The following is a 26,070-nucleotide window of genomic DNA, read 5'->3' as shown; positions in this document are numbered from 1 at the left end:
TGCCTACCAGCCGCTATCCTGGCTAGGTATCTTTTATTATTCTTTCAGAAAATACAATGACCAGCATGCACCAGACTCCTTAGAAACCTGGCATAGACCATGCTACCCGTGGAGCAGCACCATTTGGAAAAGAACTATAAGTACCACAATGCACCTGGGCCAAACAGACAGGAGCCAGCCTGGAGCAAGAAGAACAGAAGAGTTACCACAATGGGTAAGGACTGGGCTTTATCCTTCAGAAGCTGAATAGGGGACTCAAAGTACAATAGCACCGTGGCGTGCACGCTGAGATCACCTTTTCCTCATGTGTGCGTTGGGCTTCCAGGCCCCGCCTAACACCATAACGAAGGAAGTAGACTATTGCAGAATGGTTCAGAGGTCATCCAATCTCTACAGGGCCCGGCAGACCATGCTTCCCTCTGCTGCCCTTCAAGCATGCCTTGATTTACTTATTTCATTTATTTATAACATGTTTGTAACAGCCAAACCCCAGGGCATCCCAGCGTTTGGTAAAATGGCAGGAACATAAGGTATACAACAGAGATATGTGAGGGGTCAGTAATACGAGGCGGACAACTGCGTGTAGTGTTCTCGGTATTTGACATTTGATTTCAAAGGAAAAATGCAAATAAAACCTGGCTAAGCCTAGTCTACCAGGGAATTCCCTACCTAGTCTAGGATCTAAGGGAAAATCTTCAAGCATACACAAAACTGGCTCTCACCCTAGACAACAAAACTATCCAAACAAAACATAAACAACATACATGATTTATCTGGCCTTGGAAGATCTTCCCCAGGAATGTCCAAAATCAACTTTGGAGTGACAGAGAGTGACTGTCTAGCAGTGGCACACTAAGGAAGAGGTTTTTCTGAGCTGAACTGCAGTCTGTCCTTAGTGCACACTATTGGAGGCGGAGCATTTATAAACCCATACTTCCGCGCGGGGCGCAGAGTGACGTAGAGTGACTGTCTAGCAGTGGCACGCTAAGGAAGAGGTTTGCTGAGCTGAGCTGTAGTCTGTCCGTTGTGCACACTATTGCAGGTAGAGCATTTATAAACCCATACTTCCGCAGAGCAGCGCGGAGTGACTGAGAGTGACAGTCTAGCAATCGGCGTGCTCAGTGGTCCCTTTTCTCTGTCGGATATTCTTGGAGTAGTCTGAGCATACGCAGGACTGATTTATACTCTCATCTGATGGTACCAGCTGTATTATCAGCTGAGGAGTGGTAAAATGTTTATATCCCATCCTATAAAGGCACATTATATATCTAATGTGGACATGCTGGTTGCAGTAAATTTGCCACTTACTCCTTAGCGCATCCCTTTCTGAGCCGCAAGTATCTGATGATACAGGAATTGAAAATGCTAACATACTGCACACACATACTCTTGCTGAGGAGAACTTTCCCTCACTCAGTGGGGGGCCAGGTCCTCCCCCTTGTGTGGGCCTCATGGTGGCAACAGTAAAGACACACACAAGTGATCACAGTTAAAGGGTGTTTATTAAACTAGAAACTAGTTGTAAAAACGTCTAATTTAAACCTAAATCTAAGATGGGATCAAGCTACGACCATCAAATAATAATAAGGCAGTCCTAGTGGTGTCTTGTCAAATAAAAGGGGCCTATACTAAAAAAACATATTGCCAATCCTTACAGCTAGTTTCCCATAGAGTTTGGGATAAGTCAGGATATTATAGCCGGGGGGGGGTCTCCCTTCCCCACGTTTTTAGCATGGAACAAGGCAGGACCTTTGAGCACAGCACACACCTGGGCCTCGCCATCACAAGGTTACAGTTCCTTTCAGCGATGCCAGGACCTTCTGGGGCCAAGTCTCTTTCCGGCAAAGTCTCTTACCTTAGAAGGCCAGCTGAATCATAAACAATAAACAAAACAAAAATTCCTTTGCTAATCTTTCACGTTGAGTGATAGCTCTTCGCCCCTTGTATCCCCCTCAGCCAGGCTCCGATCCTAATCTTTCACGTTGGGCGATTGTCCTTCTCCCCTTGGATGCCCCTCAGCTGGGCTCCGATCCTTCTCTTTCAAGTTAGCCGATTGATCCTTTTCACCTGCAACATTAGCCTTCATCAATCGGGTTCACTATGGCCTTTCACTCAAAAACGTATCAGTTAACAGCCTCAATGTCTTTTTAACCAACTATCCATTGTGGATATCCCTCAACTGGGTTCAATTGTGTTGTCACAATGTTCACGGCTATATTACTGTTTTACCCTCAACCCGTAGGCATCCCTCTGTCGGGTTCACATTTGCCAGTTTCCCAGTTCAATCAGTTTTATCCAATGTGTCAAAGACTTTCGAGTGTCTGAGGGGTTTTGCTTGACTCTCGTAGGAAACTTTGACACTCTACACTAGCCTCTCCTAAGGCCTCTTGGTCTTCGTAGTTTCAACCAACAACTCAACCCCAAACAGGCTTCAGTCAGAGTCCTTCGAATGAGCGCTCCTGTGACGCCGGACCACTCTGCTTCTGAACCTTTTGATAGGGTTCCTTTAAAGTTCAAATACACAAGTCCTTTGTTCAACAGGGTTGCCGCCTGCAACATTGGGCTCAGCACAGTTTGGTTTTACTGTGTTCTCCGACTCACCGGCTGTGCTGAACTGTTGGAATTTCTTGTTTCGGGTATCAAGGGCAGCACCACAGCAGTAAGCGCTTCTCCCCGCTTTGCCTATCAGCGTGGAATGGCCCCATGTGCCGTTGACACCTGTCAAGCCACACGTCAGCTGGACTTCCCAGTCTTATGCTTTCCCTTTCGAAGGGGATAAGCCAATCAAAGATTGCGTTTTCTCATCTGATGGGGACACCAAGGTGCCTGATTGACTGGATGCCATTTCTGTGGAGACTCTTTGAGGAATACCCAGAAGCTGCATACTCAGTGCAGAGTCTTGCTGTTTACGCCTCTGAGAGCCCCTGAGATTTGCTTGGTGCAGTGACAGACCTCAGAGTTAACTCGGGGAGTCTTGTTACCCTCAGGCTCTCGCCTGGTAGTCTTGTCACATCTAGGTGCCCCCTTAGGCATGCACCCGGTATTTGAGATTTGAAGCCCCTCAGACCGAAGTCTAGTAGTAGGACAAGCAGGCCTCTCGACGCCTGACCTGGTAGAGTCCGATGACCCCGTCGGTGGGAGTACTGATTTAAAGGACTCAGGCTGGGTGACAGTGTGAGGATCTCGTGGACTCCTCTCAGCAGAGAGACTGCCCGGAAAAGAGTCTCCCCACTGAAGTGCTTTAGAAAAGAGATGACTTACCTGTTTAGAGCCCTTTGACTTGCGACGAGCGAAGGACTTGAGATGATCTGGAGGAGAATGCAAGAATATCTCCCTCCACCTTGATAAGCGGTTCTTCAAAAACCTCGGAGTAAGTGCATCATATGATGCACATGAATCCCACCAAGGAATAGCCCCCAAACACTCTCGATGAGTCTGAAGCTGAAAAGGATCCCACAAGTGACTGATATACACAGGGGAGGGTGAATGGAAAACAACTATATGGGGAACATCTGTTACACAGTTAAAAATGTGGGCCAAGTCCATTCCCGTCCATGCTGAAAAGACGACTCAGGTGAGGCGCTGGTGGGTGGGGCTAGCTGGGCGTGGTTATGTCTGACGCTGTGCCTCGGTGCGCTCAACGTTTAAAAAGGAAAAGCACACTTTCGCTGGTCAAAATGGTTCCAGTCCCATCCCTATGCAGTGACGCCCATGCATTATGGAGGAAAGGGAACGGGATCTAGGAGTCCACATGGCATGTTTTCACCTTGAGGGGCAGGTGATCAGAGTACAGCAGATGTGCGGGATTACACGCGGGTCACAGGACATTTATTTATTTAGATTTGTAGTTATGATGTATGTTTCAGATTGTGGGTAAAGTGCTGCAAGACTGGAGCAATGGGGAGGTCTGGGGTTTGCAGCACTTCACTTGGGTTTTGCATAAGGGGCAGGGAGGCAGCACGATTCAAAGCATGTCTTGTATAGAGAGGATTCCAGAAGAGGATTCTGTGAGAAACCAGAAGGTGTCTCTCCCACTAGTCCCTGGGGATCGCCATCCAGGTGGCCAGGACACAGTCATTGCTTTTGGCTCCAGTTCCTGGGGGTGGACCAGTATGGGAGGATAACCTCAGTGGGGGGTCTTCGGGCAGTGGGACACCGGATGGCGAGATGCAGAATCCCCTTCCCTGTAACACCTTTACCCCCATTCTACCAGATAGGATACATTGGAACTCTTCCTCACCTCCCTTTACCCTTTTCCTTCACGAACACATTCATACAGAGAGCCTGCTCTGGGAGAAAACAGACTAACACCAGAGCAGTATACCTGACTGTGATGCTGGAAATGCATCGGAGGGACAAGGCCTCCGTATCCTTGTCCTTTACTGCTCTTTATCGTGTGTTCTGTCGTGTTTTCCGCGCAGGATTTCATGTGGGACTCCTGGCGGTGCAGCTCTCTCTTTTGGTTTGGTGTATAGACCCAGGGGATACCCTTATGGCACCCATGGGTGGGGGTGCAACCCTGTGCCTCTAGTGTATGTTTTTGGGCAGCTGTGTGTGGCCCACAGAGCAGGGTATGGGCTGGTGACAGCTCCATGCTGAATTTGACAGGTACTCTGAGTATCCTCCATTTTGGAATACCCAGGGCCTGCCATTGGAATCAGTTGATTCCTGATAGGAAACAAGATGGCCCCTGTGGCCTCTTGCTTTCTATTGCCTGTTACCTTATTTTCCCAAAGTCCTGGGAGGCCCTGACTCTGTCCCTTCTCCCTAACCGGCTGTTGGGTGGAAGTTCCATATATGGTGTTGTTGTGAAGTCCAGGCCAGACTGGCTGGAGCCTTCCCAGTGACTGTATGTTGTGGGTACACCCTATGGGTGGGACCTGGGTGAATGGAGTGTGTGACGAATACACATTATGTGTTGTGGGTGTCTAGTATCTGGTGTTTGACACAATGACTGAGACAGCCCTGCCCGAAACTAGTATGAACGTAGTGTGGAGTGTTGAATGGCTGGGTACTTGTCCCAATACACATAACTTGTTGTGAGTGTCTGGAGAGAAGTGAATGGCCTGAATGCACTATGCACCTGATTGGCTGCCTGCCTGCATGAATGCCCTTCTGACTGATTGGTTGCCTGAGTGTGACCCAGCAGAATGAATGGGAGATCAACTAGTATATCTGGGGGCCTCTCACTGCTAGAATTTGTGTTCAGAAGCTGAAGTCCACTTCAACGAGTAACTGGAGTAACTGAAGCTTAACCTTGAAGCCCTGCTGGATGAGAAAAATTGCTGTTGCTCTCCTTCACAATCTGAAAGCTGCTGTGCCTCCAATGACTGACCCAGAGAGGACCTGGTAAGGCGCCCTCTTCCCGAGCTACGAGGGACTATCGTGCACCAGCTGATCTTTGCCAAAGCTCCCTGGTAGGCAGACCTACGACAGGCTGACGACCGGAGACGGGGACTGCCGCGGAATCCCAAAGAGAAGTGCCCAGACTGTTGTCCGCCACTGTCAATGACTGCCATCGCCGACTGGAGCCGCCGTGCTCCCGTTTGACTAAGAACTTCATTTGATCCAAGGACGCTCTCGTCTGCATCGCCGCCCGCCTTATCCCGCTGGAGAAGGCCCGACCGCTGACGCGCCGAGGAGCATCCATCTGCCACTTCACTGCCGTAGTTCACCCTGTTCGCTGTCGGACATTCGATGACCCGTGACTCCTGCCTTAAAAGGAGGGCACTCAAGAAGGGCCGTCGATTTCCCGTCGACAAACGCTACAATTCCAGGTACATTGGGGCTGTAGAACTATTGTAGAAGGAAGTAAGACTCATAGAACAATATATGGACTGGGCTTGTGCTATATCTTTATTTTACAGGTTGCCGAGGTTGGGGGATCTCCAAACAGAACTGTGTCTAGTGGAACGGGGCCAGCATTCTGCCAATTGTTCAACCATCTGCTTTCCTTCCTCTCTCTACTGCTGGTTTCGTCTTTATTGATCTGTGTGACGTTTTGACAGTATAGTAGATGCACTTTAATGAGATCTGATAATATTGGTGGTACCACTGTAGAACTGTATATATTTACCCTTGGTGATTTTCTGAGCACAAAGTGAGTTATTGTGATAGTGTACATAACCTTGGATATTAATTATACAAAGACTGTGTCTTAACAAATAGAGTGTGTGGACATTCCTTTGTGGGGGCTTGGGGACTGCACTGTACTTAAGAACCAGCCCACATCACCTCCTGAGAAGCTAGGCCTTGATTGCTCGACCACAATACCAATAATAGAGAATCTTGGCTGGGGTCCTCTGTGGCTCTCCTCTACCATATATAGAGCAGAAGTACAGACACCCCCCTCCAGTCTTTACACTGACCTGTCCCAATACAATGGTCAGGCGAGGTCAGGCAATTACTGACCTACCATCCCACCTGATTTCCATTAAGCTTCCCCACATGGATAAAAGGCAGAGCACATAAGCACACTCTGAGCGAGGCAAAACACACAAGGAAACAGCAGTTTCGAGATGGCAGCTGAATGAGGGACGAAAGATGGCAAACTACTGTGCAAGAAGGTAAATTCCCTTGAACTTTCTGGAACGAAACCATTATGTTCAAGAGACCCCAAGATTGTACAGTTTAAGGCCCGGAGACAAGTCTGAAAAATCCTGCATTGTGTGTCAGAGTTACCTGCACGGCTCCTACATGACTAATCGAGTCGGGGAAAAGCAACAGCCGCTGTGGTACCGTCCTTGGCTGCAAGAACAAAGTAGCCACAGAGAAAAAAACACAGTCAGTGAGTTGGGGGGACCGATAGAAGACTGGTCTGGGTTGAAACCAAGGTTGCAAGCAGCAACATTGTATACCGAGTGCTGGAACGAACATTGTTAAAATGCGTGTGATGAAAGATGCGAGTAAAGTTTATTTATTTATTTATACACTTCTAAAGTGCACCTTGACCAACAGGGATCATGGTGCTACTGGTAAGAAAGGACTGGCAAGGAAGACCAGAGATTCATGGAAAGAACAGAACAGAAAAGAAGTAAAAACTGTTAGGGAGAATTCTCTTATAAGGCTAATTTCCCAAACCTAGTGAGTCCCCCAGCAGCTTTGCTGGATTTTTGGGGTATGTTTTTTTTCTCCTGCTAAGAGTGAGACTCTTTTCCTCCCACTATTAGGCATGATTTGAGGTATGTCTTTGACTATTTGTGTGCTTGTGGACTATGGGGTCCTTCACTCCATAGGGTATCATCTATTTTTTGTGTATGTGTTACACAGCACCCTCAGTTCAGTAACACAGGGGTGTCATAGTGACCCCCAAACATAGACTCCATACCCTGGGACTGGCTACTGTCTCCCAGGGCATGTAAAGTCACCATTGACTTTACTAGTCCTAAATCATGAACAGAACCAGTACAAACCATCATATTGTGGAAGTACTGGAAGGGGTTAATTATATTGCCCCTGGGTCTGTTTTCAAGGGGGCACTGTCCAGCCCCCCCTTGTCGAGTTTTTGGCTGGTGGCAGTGGTTACCATGCAAAATATTCCACCAGAATATTTCCTATGGGATTTTCCAATTGATTTTAAACGCACCACTTTTTGGTGCAATGTTAAAGATACCGCTGGTTTATTTATTTAATATTAAATCCACGGTTGGGTCTTTTTGCCAGAACTCTTTTCTAAAATGGCGTTCATGTCCATCTCTGTAACTCTGACCAAGGTCGAGCCCTTTGTTCGACTTTTTGGCGGGCTTCTCCACAGAAGCCCTCCAAATGGTGCCACTCTGTCTGGGTTCCACAGGATGTGTGGGGAGGGGAATTGGAACCCTGGACTGCGTTGCCTTAGCAACTCAAGTCGCACTCTATTCTGATTGGCCCAGTGGTGCGCCACCCGGCTCACCTCTTAGCATGTTTGAGTGACAGCTAGGCTGTTGAATGGGGGTTTTTCTGCATAAAAGCATGGCTTTTGGGACTGGAACTTCAGAAGTCGCCATAGGACCTAAGAATCCGAAGAGGGAAGAAGCTGAGCCATCTGCAACAACGACACCACCGGAGGAGCCCTGCTGCAACGACCTCACCACTTTCCCGACGACAAATGGAGATCTTCTGCTGGAAGAGTCTTCTCCCTCTGAGCTGGTGGGATCAACCAGTTCGCCACTTTGCCTTCCAAAGACATCTCTTAGTTGACTCGCCCGTGCCAAGCACCCCAGCGACCGGATAGCCAAGCTTCAACACTTTGACCGCGAATAAAAGGAGCGCACCTTTTAACGACGAACTCTGCGGCTGGTCTCTTCCCTGGGCAGTGCAACGACTACATGTTTCCTCCTCGACAAGATCTTCTCTTCCCCTGGTCGAATCCATGACTTGCATCCACTGCCAGGAACAACTGCCGCCGCTGGAGCTTCCTCTCTCTTTAAGGTACTGTGTACCACCTGGCCCCCTTTCTTCGGATTGCTAAAGGTGACCCTTAGATCCTTGGCTTTCCAACTGGGTTGGCTCCAGACCTTCTAACTTTACCTTCTTGTATCACCCCAACCTCTTTTGAACACTCTGCAAAGACTTTTAGTGCATTTTAAACCGTGTGATCCTGGGCACATTTCGCTTTGCTCCATTTAAAGTGGGCCTGGCCTATGAACTTTCGCTCTACAGCGTATACTGCCTTGACTGACTTGCTTTGGATTTAGAAAGGTGTTGGGAATTGTTTTATTTTTATGCTTTGCCTTTTTCTCTCTCTTTAACAAAATTATTGGAGTGCCATCTAAGTTATGCGCTCACCTCTGTTTTGACAAAAAGTGGCGTTTTAACTTAGACTTGTCTAGTAATTGCTAGGGGAGGTGTAAATACTTTTCTGATTGTGTTTTGAACTTGCTTTGACTTATAGTGCTAGTGTATTTTCTAAAGTGATTGTTAAATAAATAATTATATACTTTTGATACAAAGCTCTGGTCAGTGTTTGCTTGTTCCACTGTGTTTTTAGCCCTATTGTGTATACTCTATATACTGCCTTACTCTTCTTGAGAGAAGTCTGACTGCTCAGCCGCAGCTACCAGGTAAATCTGGGTGGTTGTCACGAGTGGGGCTCACCTGTGATTCGGTGTCTGATTTGCAGGAAGATATTTCAGCCTCAGCAGATGGCGTAGTCCGGTCCGGAGTCTTTTTTTTAGAGAAGAGATACGGTCTGTTCCGGGAACTCGCCACAGTGGTTGCGTAAGAAGGCAGACAGCAACCAAGGCGGAGGATTCCCTGTACAGCCTGTTAGGGGAAAAAGCCAGTGGCAGAAAAAACCCCTGGATTGTTTGTGCACAGGGCTGAATGGAAGTCCACGATCTTTCAGTTCCGGGAAGAAAACAATCACTGAGGTGTGCTCTTGTAAGCGCTGCGAGGAAATAAGGCCAAGAGGTTCTGCAGCTGGGAATCCGGTGAGTGCCAGGTGACAAATTCAGCGTAGTACCGACAGAAGAAGGCGGGGAAACCAAGTTCATCCATCCATCAAATACAGGATCGGCAGCAGGTAGGGAGTAATGAAAACTGGAGAGAGATAGAAGAAACTACCAACCCGAAACCGTAAAACTAGACGTGATACAGTAAGATAAGAATAAATAGAAACCAAGGAGTAAATCTAATAATCCCGAGGAATTCACCCAAAAGGAAAGAGCTGTGAAAATGGTAGGGTGAAAGTAACGAAGCCCTGGAGGAAAAGCAATACGAAAATGCCTAGAGAAGGAGGCGGAGTTACTTGAAAGTGAAAAGCCGAGTAGAGGCAGAGGTATCGCCAAAGGAGGAACAATAAAGCTAGGAAACACAACGCTATGAAAGGGAATAGTCAGACGGGAGGAAAACACAGAGGGCACGGGAACCAACGGCAACCGTGTAGCGAAGAACAGGAAACAGTTGCAACGCAAGGAGGGGGCGTGGCTAACCCCAATATGAGGCACACAGAACGTAACAGCTAGAACGCTGCACAGGGCGCCGTGACGGGGAATTTAATGGCGCTTCCATCGTGTCCAACACTTCCATCGTCCTGCCCTCATGACAGTGGTACAGACTGCTACCAATTGGGTTTACTGCTTACTCCTGTAGTCTTAATCTTTTTGCAGTGGTCCCCAAGGGAACTGCACAGGATTCTGTCTAACAAAAACTAAAACAGAAAAGTTTTCAAGGCTCGGCAGAAGGTAAGATGATCTTGTAACGCACGCCAGGGCAGCGGGAGGGAATTCCATAGCCTGGCTTCCGCCACCGAGAAGGCCTGCCCTCCAAATCCCGAACGATGGACACAGGGGACCTGGATCAGAAGCAGAGATGCTGAATGGAGAGACCAAGAGGGAACATAAAGAGGAAACTTTTCACATAGGTATTCAGGACCACCACCATAAAAGGCCTGGTGTACCAGACAGAGTGACTTAAAATGAACCCACCCGGCAACCAATGCAGGGAGGCCGAAATTGGGGAGGCAGAAGCATGAAAGTGTTTTGCAAGACCTGAAGGTGGCGGAGTAGATAAAGAGGCTGAGCAAAGTAAAGCACATTACAATAGATGAACTGCTGATGAAGGTTTGAACTTTGAAAGGATATGATATTGTTGACAGAGTGGTCCGGCACCCCGTGCATGCTCAATCGAAGGTATCTGTAAGGTGTCCAGGCAAGAGGTGGCAGAAGGGGAAGTAAAGACTTGTAAAGAGAGAGATTTTGTGAATCGAAGTGGTCCTGCGGCGAGTCAAGCAAAAACCCGTGCCCAATCGAAAGTCTTTGATTTTTGATATAGAAAAGGAAAGATTGGAAAATGAGATTAAATGGTCTAAGCCCAATCGAGGGAGATAAATTAAGAACATTGTGTTAAAGTGAGTCTGAGTCCGGCGGAGGGGGACCCGGAATGAACAGTAAACCACCCGAGCAATTCTGCATTTGAAATCCTGAGAAGAAAGGAACTTTGGTGTTTGTTTGTCACATCAGGCCCTCTGAAATAAGAGACTTTGAATGGCAAAGAGACTTTAGCACAGAAGGCCCTGGTGCTGAGGTTTCTGAACTGCATCCACGTGCTAGAGAAGCCAGAGACTGTGCTAAGCTCAAGTGTGCCATCTTGTCCCGTGCGGAAAACGTGGGGAAGGAGAGCCAACGGCTCAAATATCCTGATATATCATTTCTTGAACAATTTTCTTTTGCATAACATTGTTTCCCACACTATTTGTATTTAAAGATAAGGATTGACAATAGGTCTATTAATATAGGCCCTTTTATTTTGACAAGACTCTACTAGGACTGCGTTATTATTATTTAATGGCCGTAGCTTGCTCCCATCTTTAGATTTAGGACTAGAAAGGTGGTTTAGCAACCCATTTGAAGTTCAATAAATGCCCTTGATCACGTGTGTCTGTCTTACTGTTTGATACCATGCCTTCTTTACAATTCCCATGTGTTTGATGAGACTTTTGAGAATGGGACAATAGGGGAGGGCAAGAACATAAATTAAGCATTGGATTATGAGGTGCAAGACTACCTGTATTACATCATAAGGAAATTTACAGCCCTCCGCATAATGAGCACATAAGATCATGTCTGAGTTCTGCAACTTTTTAGCACCCCTTGGCATAATGGTCACAGATTGCTTTGGTAACTAATAATGCCCAGCTTTCTAAAAGTTGGAAAACCTTTTTCGATATACTGAGAAATAATGTAAACACATGATTATAACAATGTTCAAACATACCTCGAATACTATGCCAGACATTTTCTCTTGGGCATCGATCGCCACTGGGAAAGCCGTTGTCATCCCCTGGCGGGCTGAAATATCTGCATCTTCTTCAGGTTCATCGAGAGACAGCACACGTTTGGCTTTGAAGGGCTTTCTCGCTCTTGCCTCTTGCTCTCGCTGTTTGATTATGTCCATTTCTACCTTTACTATTTCCAGAATGGATGGAGGAGCTTCTTCAAGTGAATGTCGCTTGGGTAGAAATCTTAATGATGGTTCTTTCTCAACAGGAGACACCTAGAGTTTTGCAAAAGTCAGGATTAGGAAGGAAATCAAGCAGGGACTTGCTTGCTTCTAAGCTTAAGTGCGTTGGCAGGTTGGACTTGATAAATCAATGCACAACAACATGATGGGCAAGGGTGCTGAACAGAGGGCTCATCCCTGTGTGCTAATTGGCCTGGTCACCATGCTGTTAATGGCTGGGGAGAGGCATGCTTGCAGATCGATATGCCATTGTTGGTCTGAGAATCTAGAATGGCCGTCGGTCACACAAACTCATGTACAACAAGATTGGCAGCAGGACTTTTCCTCTGGTTATATCGCCTTGGTAGATTAGGGCAGAGCATTGTGGCCACTGGGACTCGGACAGCAGTCACCCATCTGCAGTAAAGTATCATACCACAATGTATTTCTGTTTCTCTTTGCAGGTGTTATTGCCATAGCCACTGCATGCGTTCTAGCATTATCAGTTCCATTAACTACTTTAAGAACAAACTATCGAAACAAACATCAACGCATAGAAGCCTGTCACAGGCCATGGCCTGAAGAAGGCATGCAATCACATTACTCTCCAAGCCGAAACATGTTGATACCAATTGTCATAAAAAATAAGAGTATAGGCCAAAACCTCAGAATTAGTAGCACCACAGTTGTATTAACTAGTCTAAAAGCACTCTGTTCTACCTACAATTTCAACAATTTCAACATTGTCGTTCTTTTTAAAGTCTGATACGTCTTTATGTGATTGTCTAATGCCCATTCCATGACCCTCCTCCAGCACGACTACTTAGATCTGGGGCCAGAACAAATATTTACAAACTATTGAAGGGAAGGTTTGGTGGCCTTCACTAGGTTTAACAACACATTTACTTGTGGGTGGTTGGTTGTGGTGAATACAATGTCAGTAATGTTATGAGGGTAGTGATCCGTCAATGGCGTACCACTACTTAATATTTTATTATATGGAAACTTCCCAGAGATATAAATTAGAATGCTTCTGCCCTGGGAAGAGACATGAGTACCTTACGTCTGACTGGCGGTATGAATAGCAAGATATGTTAGCTGGCTGTGCCCAGGAATTCAGGACATAGTGGGCTCTTTAGATCATGGGCACATGTCTTTTGCTTATTACTGAACACACTAAAGGGGTCCTTTTCCAAGTCCATGGCGCATAGGAATTAAGGCACAAAACTAGGAGGAAAGCAGTTTATGTCCATTTCTTTTACTCCCGAGGGATTTTCACTTCCTTTAAGAGAAGAGTAGGGGCACGGGACAGAACCACAGTGCATTTCCCTTACGTCTTCAAATATCACATGGTTTGAAGTGAAGTACTTGAAATCCTTATGCAATAAAGGAAATGTATGTATTGTTAAGTGTGATATATATATATATATATATATATACATATATTTAGTGAAAAAACGCTCTTAAAGGGACGTTATGGTTAAGTTGCGCTACTAACAATGTATCAAATTCAGCAAAAAAACATTGTTACATGGACATTATAGTTAGTTTGCACTAATAAAAACCTATCCATATTATGGTTACAAGTAAAACCAAAAAACCCCAGAAATTCGCCAGTTATGGCAACCTAGGGAACCATAACTGGCACCACCACTGTGCCCTAAGACTTAATACTCATGGCATCATAAATGACATCACCAATGGCATTTATGACATCACTGATGACATCACATGCCTGGCTCTCTCTTTTTTTCTTCACTGACACATCTAGGCTGGGTGATTTTCTTCACTGACAGTCAGGAACTAATAATTGAAAAGGTACTATATTTGTGGACCTTACCCTTCTAATATGTTTGACAGTACTTTTCTTAGGGTTCAGTCACATCATATGTTATATATACATAATATACATAGGCGAGGAGGAAGCCAGCATGAAACTAAGTAATCATTTCTGGGCATGAAGATAATCAATAGGTCATGCACACTATCTGCTAATACTGCTGCTTTTTTGCTTACTTGATTTTCCCTGCTCATAATTTTATGCGTTGTGGTCTCTTTATGTTTTGTGTGTAGTAGTACAATTCTGTAGTGAGTGACGCATTATTAGGTACTTATTACATGTTTCACAGTACGCAGAACTCTGACACGAAAGCATCTATCATTTCACTATCCAAATTGACAAGTTCTTGAATATTGCACCTCTATGGTGCATGCTGCAGACGACGTATACGTTTTTGCATGACTAGCTTCATCTACTAGAAAGAACTCTGTAATGAAATGGTGTTTATAGCAATGCATCGCTTAATGAACTGTGTATCTATGATAGTTCCCCCAATGGCCTCTGATAGTTTTCTGCCAATATTATAATGACAATCCCTTGTAGAGGCTTTTCATGAAAAGTAAATGCACGTTGTTTTTATTAGTGCAACTTAACCATAACGTCCCTTTAACAAAGTTCTTTCACTCAATATACAAATAGTTGTTTTCAGTTTCTCAGTGAGTCAAAAACACGTTAAATTCTCTATAACTATCATGAAAGAATGATTAGTGGCAGAGGTACACTGTGAACCAATGGAGGTACTGCAAATAATTTGCAAAGTGACCCCGTATTACACACTTTGAGCTACCTCAACCCCTTTTCCAGGACACAATGTGGAAAATAAATACAAAATAGGACCAGACTGCAAACATACACCAAGAAAATCTACATAGTACGCTGTAGGCCAGTCCAACCCTTATTGCGACCCTTTTCGCTCACCTCATCCATCCACATTCCACTATCAATACCAGTTCACAGCTATGGCCCTGCGCTTCCTAGCCCCTTTGACAATTTGTGTTCCTTTCGCGCCTCTGGCAACATTTCCCGTGGGCTTCTGGCCCCTTTAACACTTTCACTTCAATGTTGACTTTATTCCACTTATTACTTCACAGATGTGCGTCTCCCCTTTGTTGCGCTTACATTGTTACTTTCACTTTGCTGAAGTCTTCCCTTCCCCTTCACTCGAATACTCAAACACACCTGGTCCTCTTGCTTACGCGTGGTAAATACCACTTTGTATCACACTCTCCATAACTCAGCTCTGCAATGCATTTAGAATCACCGGGCTGATGCGCTTCGCTTCACAAAGGTTCTTCTGTCTGAGGTTAAGTTCTCACCGTCTGTCCCTCAGACACTCCTGGGCTGTCACACCGACCCACGGGAATGAGCACTTGCATCCACAGTCTCTGCAGGAGACCAGCACGCCCCTCGGCTCCCAAACGCGCACTCTCCTGTGCTGCCTGGAGACATGTCTCCCTTGTCATGCTGCTGCTCTTACGAATTGCAGCTTCTCAGCGTATCAGCGTCCCGGTCTCTGCCTCTGGTCCTGGGAAGCTCTGGTGTCTCGTCTCTCCTCCGAACTGGCACTTCTGCTTGCTCTCCTACCTGCTCATCCATCTGTGTAAGGCCACGCCTTTTATAGCAAAAAGACCAGTCAAGTGGAGTGAGGTGTGAATAGTTCCTGGTGAATGCCTGACCCTGCCCGACTCTATTAGTGGGACAACTTGGGTTTTCTCTAAGGTAGGTTCCCCATATTTTCCCCATGTTATGCCTGTGGGGAATCCTTACTGATCTTACTTGCCTCTTCCTTGTCTCAGTATTTGTTGGAAATGCGGAGGGGGAGTTGGGGTGAGATTGGAAATACCCCATAAATGCTGAGGGAGAGTAGGATGGGGTCGTTTTGGGATTGGGGAAATACCATGTCTTGGGTATCCTACTCCCAATTCCTAGTGACCCTCCACTCAGGTGATCCTCCCTCGCTTGTCCACCTCCAGGGTCAGGATCCAAAACAAATGGCCCTTCCCTGCCCACCTGAATGGAAGATCTCGGGGGAGTGGGTGGGAGAATACCATCAGTTTTCTCACTCTACATACCTCCCTGCTAGGGTTCTCTGGTCCTCAGCTCAAACTCTGCAGGTCAGACGCTTCTACAAGCAGGGAGTGGGAGGTAGATCCCTTACCTCTGCAGGTGCCTCCCTCTGGAATGGCCGCCCGGCGCCCTACCTCAGACTTGAGCCGGATCTCCCTAAGTTCCGGAAACTTCTCAAGACTTTCCTTTTTTCTTCCTCCCCCCACCCCCACCCCTGTGCTAATGTCCCTCTGCCGCTGTGACTGGTGCCTGGTCTCTTAAGAGTCTTATAGGGGCCAGCCCTTGCCTTCAGGCACCCCTCCAGGTGCAGCCTGAATTGGTCCACCCCTCCCTCGCACTTCTCCCTTTTCTACTTCGCCTGCACTGGCCCTTCCCGGCTCCCCCCAACACTTGCGCAGCCCCCTATATCCCCCACTCCGCACTTCTCCCTTTACCTACTCAGAGCACTTGCCTTTTCGTGGCTCACCCCAACACTTGCGCAGCCCCCTGGCACCCCACTCCTGCATTTCACCTGCTCCATCTCTGTCCCCCACCCCAGCCCTTCCCCCTTCGTCCTCCCTCCCTTTCTCCTTTTTGTCTTCACACGTGCACGGTAAGAATGTCACAAGGGCTAGTACTACTGATACTGTTTTTGTTTTTCTTATGTCTCCCCTCCCCCTTTTTTATCTTGTGGCGCCTGGAAACACTTGGTTATAGGCGCCATACAACTGTCCATTAAATGAAATAAATACACCAATAGAAATGCCCCATCCTGATGCCCCCACAGAGAGGCATCAAAATCTTCATCTTCATATCCCACTCTGGAGCGCGGGCCCCTTGGAACTCATCCCACCTCCCTGCCCGACCCCACCCACTGTGACCTCCTCTGCTGCAGCAGTGTTGTGCTACCTATGACCCCGCCACCTTGCGCTACCTATGACCCTGCCACCTTGGCTACCTATAACCCTGCCACCTTGCGCTACCTATGACCCCGCCACCTTGCGCTACCTATGACCCCGCCACCTTGCGCTACCTATGACCCTGCCACCTTGCGCTACCTATGACCCCGCCACCTTGCGCTGCCTATGACCCCGCCACCTTGCGCTACCTATGACCCCGCCACCTTGCTCTACCTATGAACCTGCCACCTTGCGCTACCTATGACCCCGCCACCTTGCGCTACCTATGACCCCGCCACCTTGCGCTACCTATGACCCCGCCACCTTGCGCTACCTATGACCCCGCCACCTTGCGCTACCTATGAACTTGCCACCTTGCGCTACCTATGACCCTGCTACCTTGCGCTACCTATGAACCCGCCACCTTGCGCTACCTATGACCCCACCACCTTGTGCTACCTATGACCCTGCCATCTTGCGCTACCTATGACCCCGCCACCTTGCGCTACCTATGAACCTGCCACCTTGCGCTACCTATGAACCCGCCACCTTGCGCTACCTATGACCCCGCCACCTTGCGCTACCTATGACCCCGCCACCTGGCGCTACCTATGAACCTGCCACCTGGCGCTACCTATGACCCTGCCACCTTGCGCTACCTATGACCCCGCCACCTTGCGCTACCTATGACCCCGCCACCTTGCGCTACCTATGAACCTGCCACCTTGCGCTACCTATGAACCCGCCACCTTGCGCTACCTATGACCCCGCCACCTTGCGCTACCTATGACCCCGCCATCTTGCGCTACCTATGACCCCGCCACCTTGCGCTACCTATGACCCCGCCACCTTGCGCTACCTATGAACCCGCCACCTTGCGCTACTTATGACCCCGCCACCTTGCGCTACCTATGACTCCGCCACCTTGCGCTACCTATGAACCTGACACCTTGGCTGCCTATGACCCCGCCACCTTGAGCTACCTATGACCCCGCCACCTTGCGCTACCTATGACCCTGCCACCTTGCGCTACCTATGACCCCGCCACCTTGCGCTACCTATGAACCTGCCACCTTGCGCTACCTATGAACCCGCCACCTTGCGCTACCTATGACCCCGCCACCTTGCGCTACCTATGACCCCGCCATCTTGCGCTACCTATGAACCTGCCACCTTGCGCTACCTATGACGCCGCCACTTTGCGCTACCTATGACCCCGCCATCTTGCGCTACCTATGACCCCGCCACCTTGCGCTACCTATGACCCCGCCACCTTGCGCTACCTATGAACCTGCCACCTTGCGCTACCTATGACCCCGCCACCTTGCGCTACCTATGACCCCGCCACCTTGCGCTACCTATGAACCTGCCACCTTACGCTACCTATGAACCCGCCACCTTGCGCTACCTATGACCCCGCCACCTTGCGCTACCTATGACCCCACCATCTTGCGCTACCTATGACCCCGCCACCTTGCGCTACCTATGACCCCGCCACCTTGCGCTACCTATGACCCCGCCACCTTGCGCTACCTATGAACCTGCCACCTAGCGCTACCTATGAACCTGCCACCTTGTGCTACCTATGAACCTGCCACCTTGCGCTACCTATGAACCCGCCACCTTGCGCTACCTATGACCCCACCATCTTGCGCTACCTATGACCCCGCCACCTTGCGCTACCTATGACCCCGCCACCTTGCGCTACCTATGAACCTGCCACCTTGCGCTACCTATAACCCGCCACCTTGCGCTACCTATGACCCCACCATCTTGCGCTACCTATGACCCCGCCACCTTGCGCTACCTATGACCCCGCCACCTTGCGCTACCTATGAACCTGCCACCTTGCGCTACCTATAACCCGCCACCTTGCGCTACCTATTACCCCGCCACCTTGCGCTACCTATGACCCCACCACCTTGCGCTACCTATGACCCGCCACCTTGCGCTACCTATGAACCTGCCACCTTGCGCTACCTATGAACCCGCCACCTTGCGCTACCTATGACCCGCCACCTTGCGCTACCTATGACCCTGCCATCTTGCGCTACCTATGACCCCGCCACCTTGCGCTACCTATGACCCCGCCACCTTGCGCTACCTATGAACCTGCCACCTTGCGCTACCTATGAACCCTCCAGCTTGCGCTACCTATGAACCTGCCACCTTGCGCTACCTATGAACCTGCCACCTTGCGCTACCTATGAACCCGCCACCTTGCGCTACCTATGACCCTGCCACCTTGTGCTACCTATGAACCCGGCACCTTGCGCTACCTATGACCCCGCCACCTTGCGCTACCTATGAACCCGCCACCTTGCGCTACCTATGACCCCGCCACCTTGCGCTACCTATGAACCCGCCACCTTGCGCTACCTATGAACCCGCCACCTGGCGCTACCTATGACCCCGCCACCTTGCGCTCCTATGACCCCGCCACCTTGTGCTCCTATGACCCCGCCACCTTGCGCTACCTATGACCCCGCCACCTTGCGCTACCTATGACCCCGCCACCTTGCGCTACCTTTGACCCCGCCACCTTGCGCTACCTATGACCCCGCCACCTTGCGCTACCTATGACCCCGCCACCTTGCGCTACCTATGACCCCGCCATCTTGCGCTACCTATGACCTCGCCACCTTGCGCTACCTATGAACCTGCCACCTTGCGCTACCTATGAACCCGCCACCTTGCGCTACCTATGACCCCGCCACCTTGCGCTACCTATGAACCCGCCACCTTGCGCTACCTATGACCCCGCCACCTTGCCCTACCTATGAACCTGCCACCTTGCGCTACCTATGACCCCGCCATCTTGCGCTACCTATGACCCCGCCACCTTGCGCTACCTATGAACCTGCCACCTTGCGCTACCTATGAACCCGCCACCTTGCGCTACCTATGACCCCGCCACCTTGCGCTACCTATGAACCCGCCACCTGGCGCTACCTATGACCCCGCCATCTTGCGCTACCTATGACCCCGCCACCTTGTGCTCCTATGACCCCGCCACCTTGTGCTCCTATGACCCCGCCACCTTGCGCTACCTATGACCCCGCCACCTTGCGCTACCTATGACCCCGCCACCTTGCGCTACCTATGACCCCGCCACCTTGCGCTACCTATGACCCCGCCACCTTGCGCTACCTATGACCCCGCCACCTTGCGCTACCTATGACCCCGCCATCTTGCGCTACCTATGACCCCGCCACCTTGCGCTACCTATGAACCTGCCACCTTGCGCTACCTATGAACCTGCCACCTTGCGCTACCTATGAACCCGCCACCTTGCGCTACCTATGACCCCGCCACCTTGCGCTACCTATGAACCTGCCACCTTGCGCTACCTATGACCCCGCCATCTTGCGCTACCTATGACCCCGCCACCTTGCGCTACCTATGAACCTGCCACCTTGCGCTACCTATGAACCCGCCACCTTGCGCTACCTATGACCCCGCCACCTTGCGCTACCTATGAACCCGCCACCTTGCGCTACCTATGACCCCGCCACCTTGCGCTACCTATGACCCCGGCACCTTGCGCTACCTATGACCCCGCCACCTTGCGCTACCTATGACCCCGCCACCTTGCGCTACCTATGACCCTGCCATCTTGCGCTACCTATGACCCCGCCACCTTGCGCTACCTATGAACCTGCCACCTTGCGCTACCTATGACCCCGGCACCTTGCGCTACCTATGACCCCGCCACCTTGCGCTACCTATGACCCCGCCACCATGCGCTACCTATGACCCTGCCACCTTGCGCTACCTATGACCCCGCCACCTTGCGCTACCTATGACCCCGCCACCTTGTGCTCCTATGACCCCGCCACCTTGTGCTCCTATGACCCCGCCACCTTGCGCTACCTATGACCCCGCCACCTTGCGCTACCTATGACCCCGCCACCTTGCGCTACCTATGACCCCGCCACCTTGCGCTACCTATGACCCCGCCACCTTGCGCTACCTATGACCCCGCCATCTTGCGCTACCTATGACCCCGCCACCTTGCGCTACCTATGAACCCGCCACCTTGCGCTACCTATGAACCCGCCACCTTGCGCTACCTATGACCCCGCCACCTTGCGCTACCTATGACCCCGCCACCTTGCGCTACCTATGACTCCGCCACCTTGCGCTACCTATGAACCTGCCACCTTGGCTGCCTATGACCCCGCCACCTTGCGCTACCTATGACCCCGCCACCTTGCGCTACCTATGAACCTGCCACCTTGCGCTACCTATGAACCCGCCACCTTGCGCTACCTATGAACCTGCCACCTAGCGCTACCTATGAACCTGCCACCTTGCGCTACCTATGAACCTGCCACCTTGCGCTACCTATGAACCCGCCACCTTGCGCTACCTATGACCCCGCCACCTTGCGCTACCTATGACCCCGCCATCTTGCGCTACCTATGACCCCGCCACCTTGCGCTACCTATGACCCCGCCACCTTGCGCTACCTATGAACCTGCCACCTTGCGCTACCTATAAACCCGCCACCTTGCGCTACCTAAGACCCCGCCACCTTGCGCTACCTATGACCCCGCCACCTTGCGCTACCTATGACCCGCCACCTTGCGCTACCTATGAACCTGCCACCTTGCGCTACCTATGAACCCGCCACCTTGCGCTACCTATGACCCGCCACCTTGCGCTACCTATGACCCTGCCATCTTGCGCTACCTATGACCCCGCCACCTTGCGCTACCTATGACCCCGCCACCTTGCGCTACCTATGAACCTGCCACCTTGCGCTACCTATGAACCCTCCACCTTGCGCTACCTATGAACCTGCCACCTTGCGCTACCTATGAACCTGCCACCTTGCGCTACCTATGAACCCGCCACCTTGCGCTACCTATGACCCTGCCACCTTGTGCTACCTATGAACCCGCCACCTTGTGCTACCTATGACCCCGCCACCTTGCGCTACCTATGAACCCGCCACCTTGCGCTACCTATGACCCCGCCACCTTGCGCTACCTATGAACCCGCCACCTTGCGCTGCCTATGAACCCGCCACCTGGCGCTACCTATGACCCCGCCACCTTGCGCTCCTATGACCCCGCCACCTTGTGCTCCTATGACCCCGCCAGCTTGCGCTACCTATGACCCCGCCACCTTGCGCTACCTATGACCCCGCCACCTTGCGCTACCTATGACCCCGCCACCTTGCGCTACCTATGACCCCGCCACCTTGCGCTACCTATGACCCCGCCACCTTGCGCTACCTATGACCCCGCCATCTTGCGCTACCTATGACCTCGCCACCTTGCGCTACCTATGAACCCGCCACCTTGCGCTACCTATGAACCTGCCACCTTGCGCTACCTATGAACCCGCCACCTTGCGCTACCTATGACCCCGCCACCTTGGGCTACCTATGAACCCGCCACCTTGCGCTACCTATGACCCCGCCACCTTGCGCTACCTATGAACCTGCCACCTTGCGCTACCTATGACCCCGCCATCTTGCGCTACCTATGACCCCGCCACCTTGCGCTACCTATGAACCTGCCACCTTGCGCTACCTATGAACCCGCCACCTTGCGCTACCTATGACCCCGCCACCTTGCGCTACCTATGAACCCGCCACCTTGCGGTACCTATGACCCCGCCACCTTGCGCTACCTATGACCCCGGCACCTTGCGCTACCTATGACCCCGCCACCATGCGCTACCTATGACCCCGCCACCTTGCGCTACCTATGACCCCGCCATCTTGCGCTACCTATGACCCCGCCACCTTGCGCTACCTATGAACCTGCCACCTTGCGCTACCTATGACCCCGGCACCTTGCGCTACCTATGACCCCGCCACCTTGCGCTACCTATGACCCCGCCACCTTGCGCTACCTATGACCCCGCCACCTTGCGCTACCTATGACCCCGCCACCTTGCGCTACCTATGACCCCGCCACCTTGCGCTACCTATGACCCCGCCACCTTGTGCTCCTATGACCCCGCCACCTTGTGCTCCTATGACCCCGCCACCTTGCGCTACCTATGACCCCGCCATCTTGCGCTACCTATGACCCCGCCACCTTGCGCTACCTATGAACCTGCCACCTTGCGCTACCTATGACCCCGGCACCTTGCGCTACCTATGAACCCGCCACCTTGCGCTACCTATGAACCCGCCACCTTGCGCTACCTATGAACCCGCCACCTGGCGCTACCTATGACCCCGCCACCTTGCGCTACCTATGACCCCGCCACCTTGTGCTCCTATGACCCCGCCACCTTGTGCTCCTATGACCCCGCCACCTTGCGCTACCTATGACCCCGCCACCTTGCGCTACCTATGACCCCGCCACCTTGCGCTACCTATGACCCCGCCACCTTGCGCTACCTATGACCCCGCCACCTTGCGCTACCTATGACCCCGCCATCTTGCGCTACCTATGACCCCGCCACCTTGCGCTACCTATGAACCTGCCACCTTGCGCTACCTATGAACCCGCCACCTTGCGCTACCTATGACCCCGCCACCTTGGGCTACCTATGAACCCGCCACCTTGCGCTACCTATGACCCCGCCACCTTGCGCTACCTATGAACCTGCCACCTTGCGCTACCTATGACCCCGCCATCTTGCGCTACCTATGACCCCGCCACCTTGCGCTACCTATGAACCTGCCACCTTGCGCTACCTATGAACCCGCCACCTTGCGCTACCTATGACCCCGCCACCTTGCGCTACCTATGAACCCGCCACCTTGCGCTACCTATGACCCCGCCACCTTGCGCTACCTATGACCCCGGCACCTTGCGCTACCTATGACCCCGCCACCATGCGCTACCTATGACCCCGCCACCTTGCGCTACCTATGACCCCGCCATCTTGCGCTACCTATGACCCCGCCACCTTGCGCTACCTATGAACCTGCCACCTTGCGCTACCTATGACCCCGGCACCTTGCGCTACCTATGACCCCGCCACCTTGCGCTACCTATGACCCCGCCACCTTGCGCTACCTATGACCCCGCCACCTTGCGCTACCTATGACCCCGCCACCTTGCGCTACCTATGACCCCGCCACCTTGTGCTCCTATGACCCCGCCACCTTGTGCTCCTATGACCCCGCCACCTTGCGCTACCTATGACCCCGCCACCTTGCGCTACCTATGACCCCGCCACCTTGCGCTACCTATGACCCCGCCACCTTGCGCTACCTATGACCTCGCCACCTTGCGCTACCTATGACCCCGCCATCTTGCGCTACCTATGACCCCGCCACCTTGCGCTACCTATGAACCCGCCACCTTGCGCTACCTATGAACCCGCCACCTTGCGCTACCTATGACCCCGCCACCTTGCGCTACCTATGAACCCGCCACCTTGCGCTACCTATGACCCCGCCACCTTGCGCTACCTATGAACCCGCCACCTTGCGCTACCTATGACCCCGCCATCTTGCGCTACCTATGACCCCGCCACCTTGCGCTACCTATGACCCCGCCACCTTGCGCTACCTGTGAACCCGCCACCTTGCGCTACCTGTGACCCCGCCACCTTGCGCTACCTATGAACCCGCCACCTTGCGCTACCTGTGACCCCGCCACCTTGCGCTACCTGTGACCCCGCCACCTTGCGCTACCTATGACCCTGCCACCTTGCGCTACCTATGAACCCGCCACCTTGCGCTACCTATGAACCCGCCACCTTGCGCTACCTATGACCCCGCCACCTTGCGCTACCTATGAACCCGCCACCTTGCGCTACCTATGACCCCGCCACCTTGCGCTACCTATGAACCCGCCACCTTGCGCTACCTATGACCCCGCCATCTTGCGCTACCTATGACCCCGCCACCTTGCGCTCCTATGACCCCGCCACCTTGTGCTCCTATGACCCCGCCACCTTGCGCTACCTATGACCCCGCCACATTGCGCTACCTATGACCCCGCCACCTTGCGCTACCTATGACCCCGCCACCTTGCGCTACCTATGACCCCGCCACCTTGAGCTACCTATGACCCCGCCACCTTGCGCTACCTATGACCCCGCCATCTTGCGCTACCTATGACCTCGCCACCTTGCGCTACCTATGAACCTGCCACCTTGCGCTACCTATGAACCCGCCACATTGCGCTACCTATGACCCCGCCACCTTGCGCTACCTATGAACCCGCCACCTTGCGCTACCTATGACCCCGCCACCTTGCCCTACCTATGAACCTGCCACCTTGCGCTACCTATGACCCCGCCATCTTGCGCTACCTATGACCCCGCCACCTTGCGCTACCTATGAACCTGCCACCTTGCGCTACCTATGAACCCGCCACCTTGCGCTACCTATGACCCCGCCACCTTGCGCTACCTATGAACCCGCCACCTGGCGCTACCTATGACCCCGCCATCTTGCGCTACCTATGACCCCGCCACCTTGTGCTCCTATGACCCCGCCACCTTGTGCTCCTATGACCCCGCCACCTTGCGCTACCTATGACCCCGCCACCTTGCGCTACCTATGACCCCGCCACCTTGCGCTACCTATGACCCCGCCACCTTGCGCTACCTATGACCCCGCCACCTTGCGCTACCTATGACCCCGCCATCTTGCGCTACCTATGACCCCGCCACCTTGCGCTACCTATGAACCTGCCACCTTGCGCTACCTATGAACCTGCCACCTTGCGCTACCTATGAACCCGCCACCTTGCGCTACCTATGACCCCGCCACCTTGCGCTACCTATGAACCTGCCACCTTGCGCTACCTATGACCCCGCCATCTTGCGCTACCTATGACCCCGCCACCTTGCGCTACCTATGAACCCGCCACCTTGCGCTACCTATGACCCCGCCACCTTGCGCTACCTATGAACCCGCCACCTTGCGCTACCTATGACCCCGCCACCTTGCGCTACCTATGACCCCGGCACCTTGCGCTACCTATGACCCCGCCACCTTGCGCTACCTATGACCCCGCCACCTTGCGCTACCTATGACCCTGCCATCTTGCGCTACCTATGACCCCGCCACCTTGCGCTACCTATGAACCTGCCACCTTGCGCTACCTATGACCCCGGCACCTTGCGCTACCTATGACCCCGCCACCTTGCGCTACCTATGACCCCGCCACCATGCGCTACCTATGACCCTGCCACCTTGCGCTACCTATGACCCCGCCACCTTGCGCTACCTATGACCCCGCCACCTTGTGCTCCTATGACCCCGCCACCTTGTGCTCCTATGACCCCGCCACCTTGCGCTACCTATGACCCCGCCACCTTGCACTACCTATGACCCCGCCACCTTGCGCTACCTATGACCCCGCCACCTTGCGCTACCTATGACCCCGCCACCTTGCGCTACCTATGACCCCGCCATCTTGCGCTACCTATGACCCC

General features: G+C 52.0%; 1 protein-coding gene across 8 annotated transcripts in view; it reads right to left on the bottom strand.

Moving 5' to 3' along the window:
* SYNE2 (spectrin repeat containing nuclear envelope protein 2) overlaps positions 1-26,070 on the bottom strand; it is a 1,840,150-nt gene that overhangs the window by 1,049,017 nt on the left and 765,063 nt on the right. For all 8 annotated transcript variants that reach the window (XM_069638223.1, XM_069638224.1, XM_069638227.1 and 5 more), the window contains one exon: positions 11,695-11,973. In XM_069638223.1, coding sequence (XP_069494324.1) covers positions 11,695-11,973 — 279 coding nt within the window. The remainder of the gene's footprint in view (positions 1-11,694; positions 11,974-26,070) is intronic.

Source organism: Ambystoma mexicanum, chromosome 14 (assembly GCF_040938575.1).
Source record: "Ambystoma mexicanum isolate Mex_15411 chromosome 14, UKY_AmexF1_1, whole genome shotgun sequence".
Classification (NCBI taxonomy): Eukaryota; Metazoa; Chordata; class Amphibia; order Caudata; family Ambystomatidae; genus Ambystoma; species Ambystoma mexicanum.
Note: the sequence above shows the minus strand (reverse complement) of the source record. Positions and strands in the feature narration are given on the sequence as shown.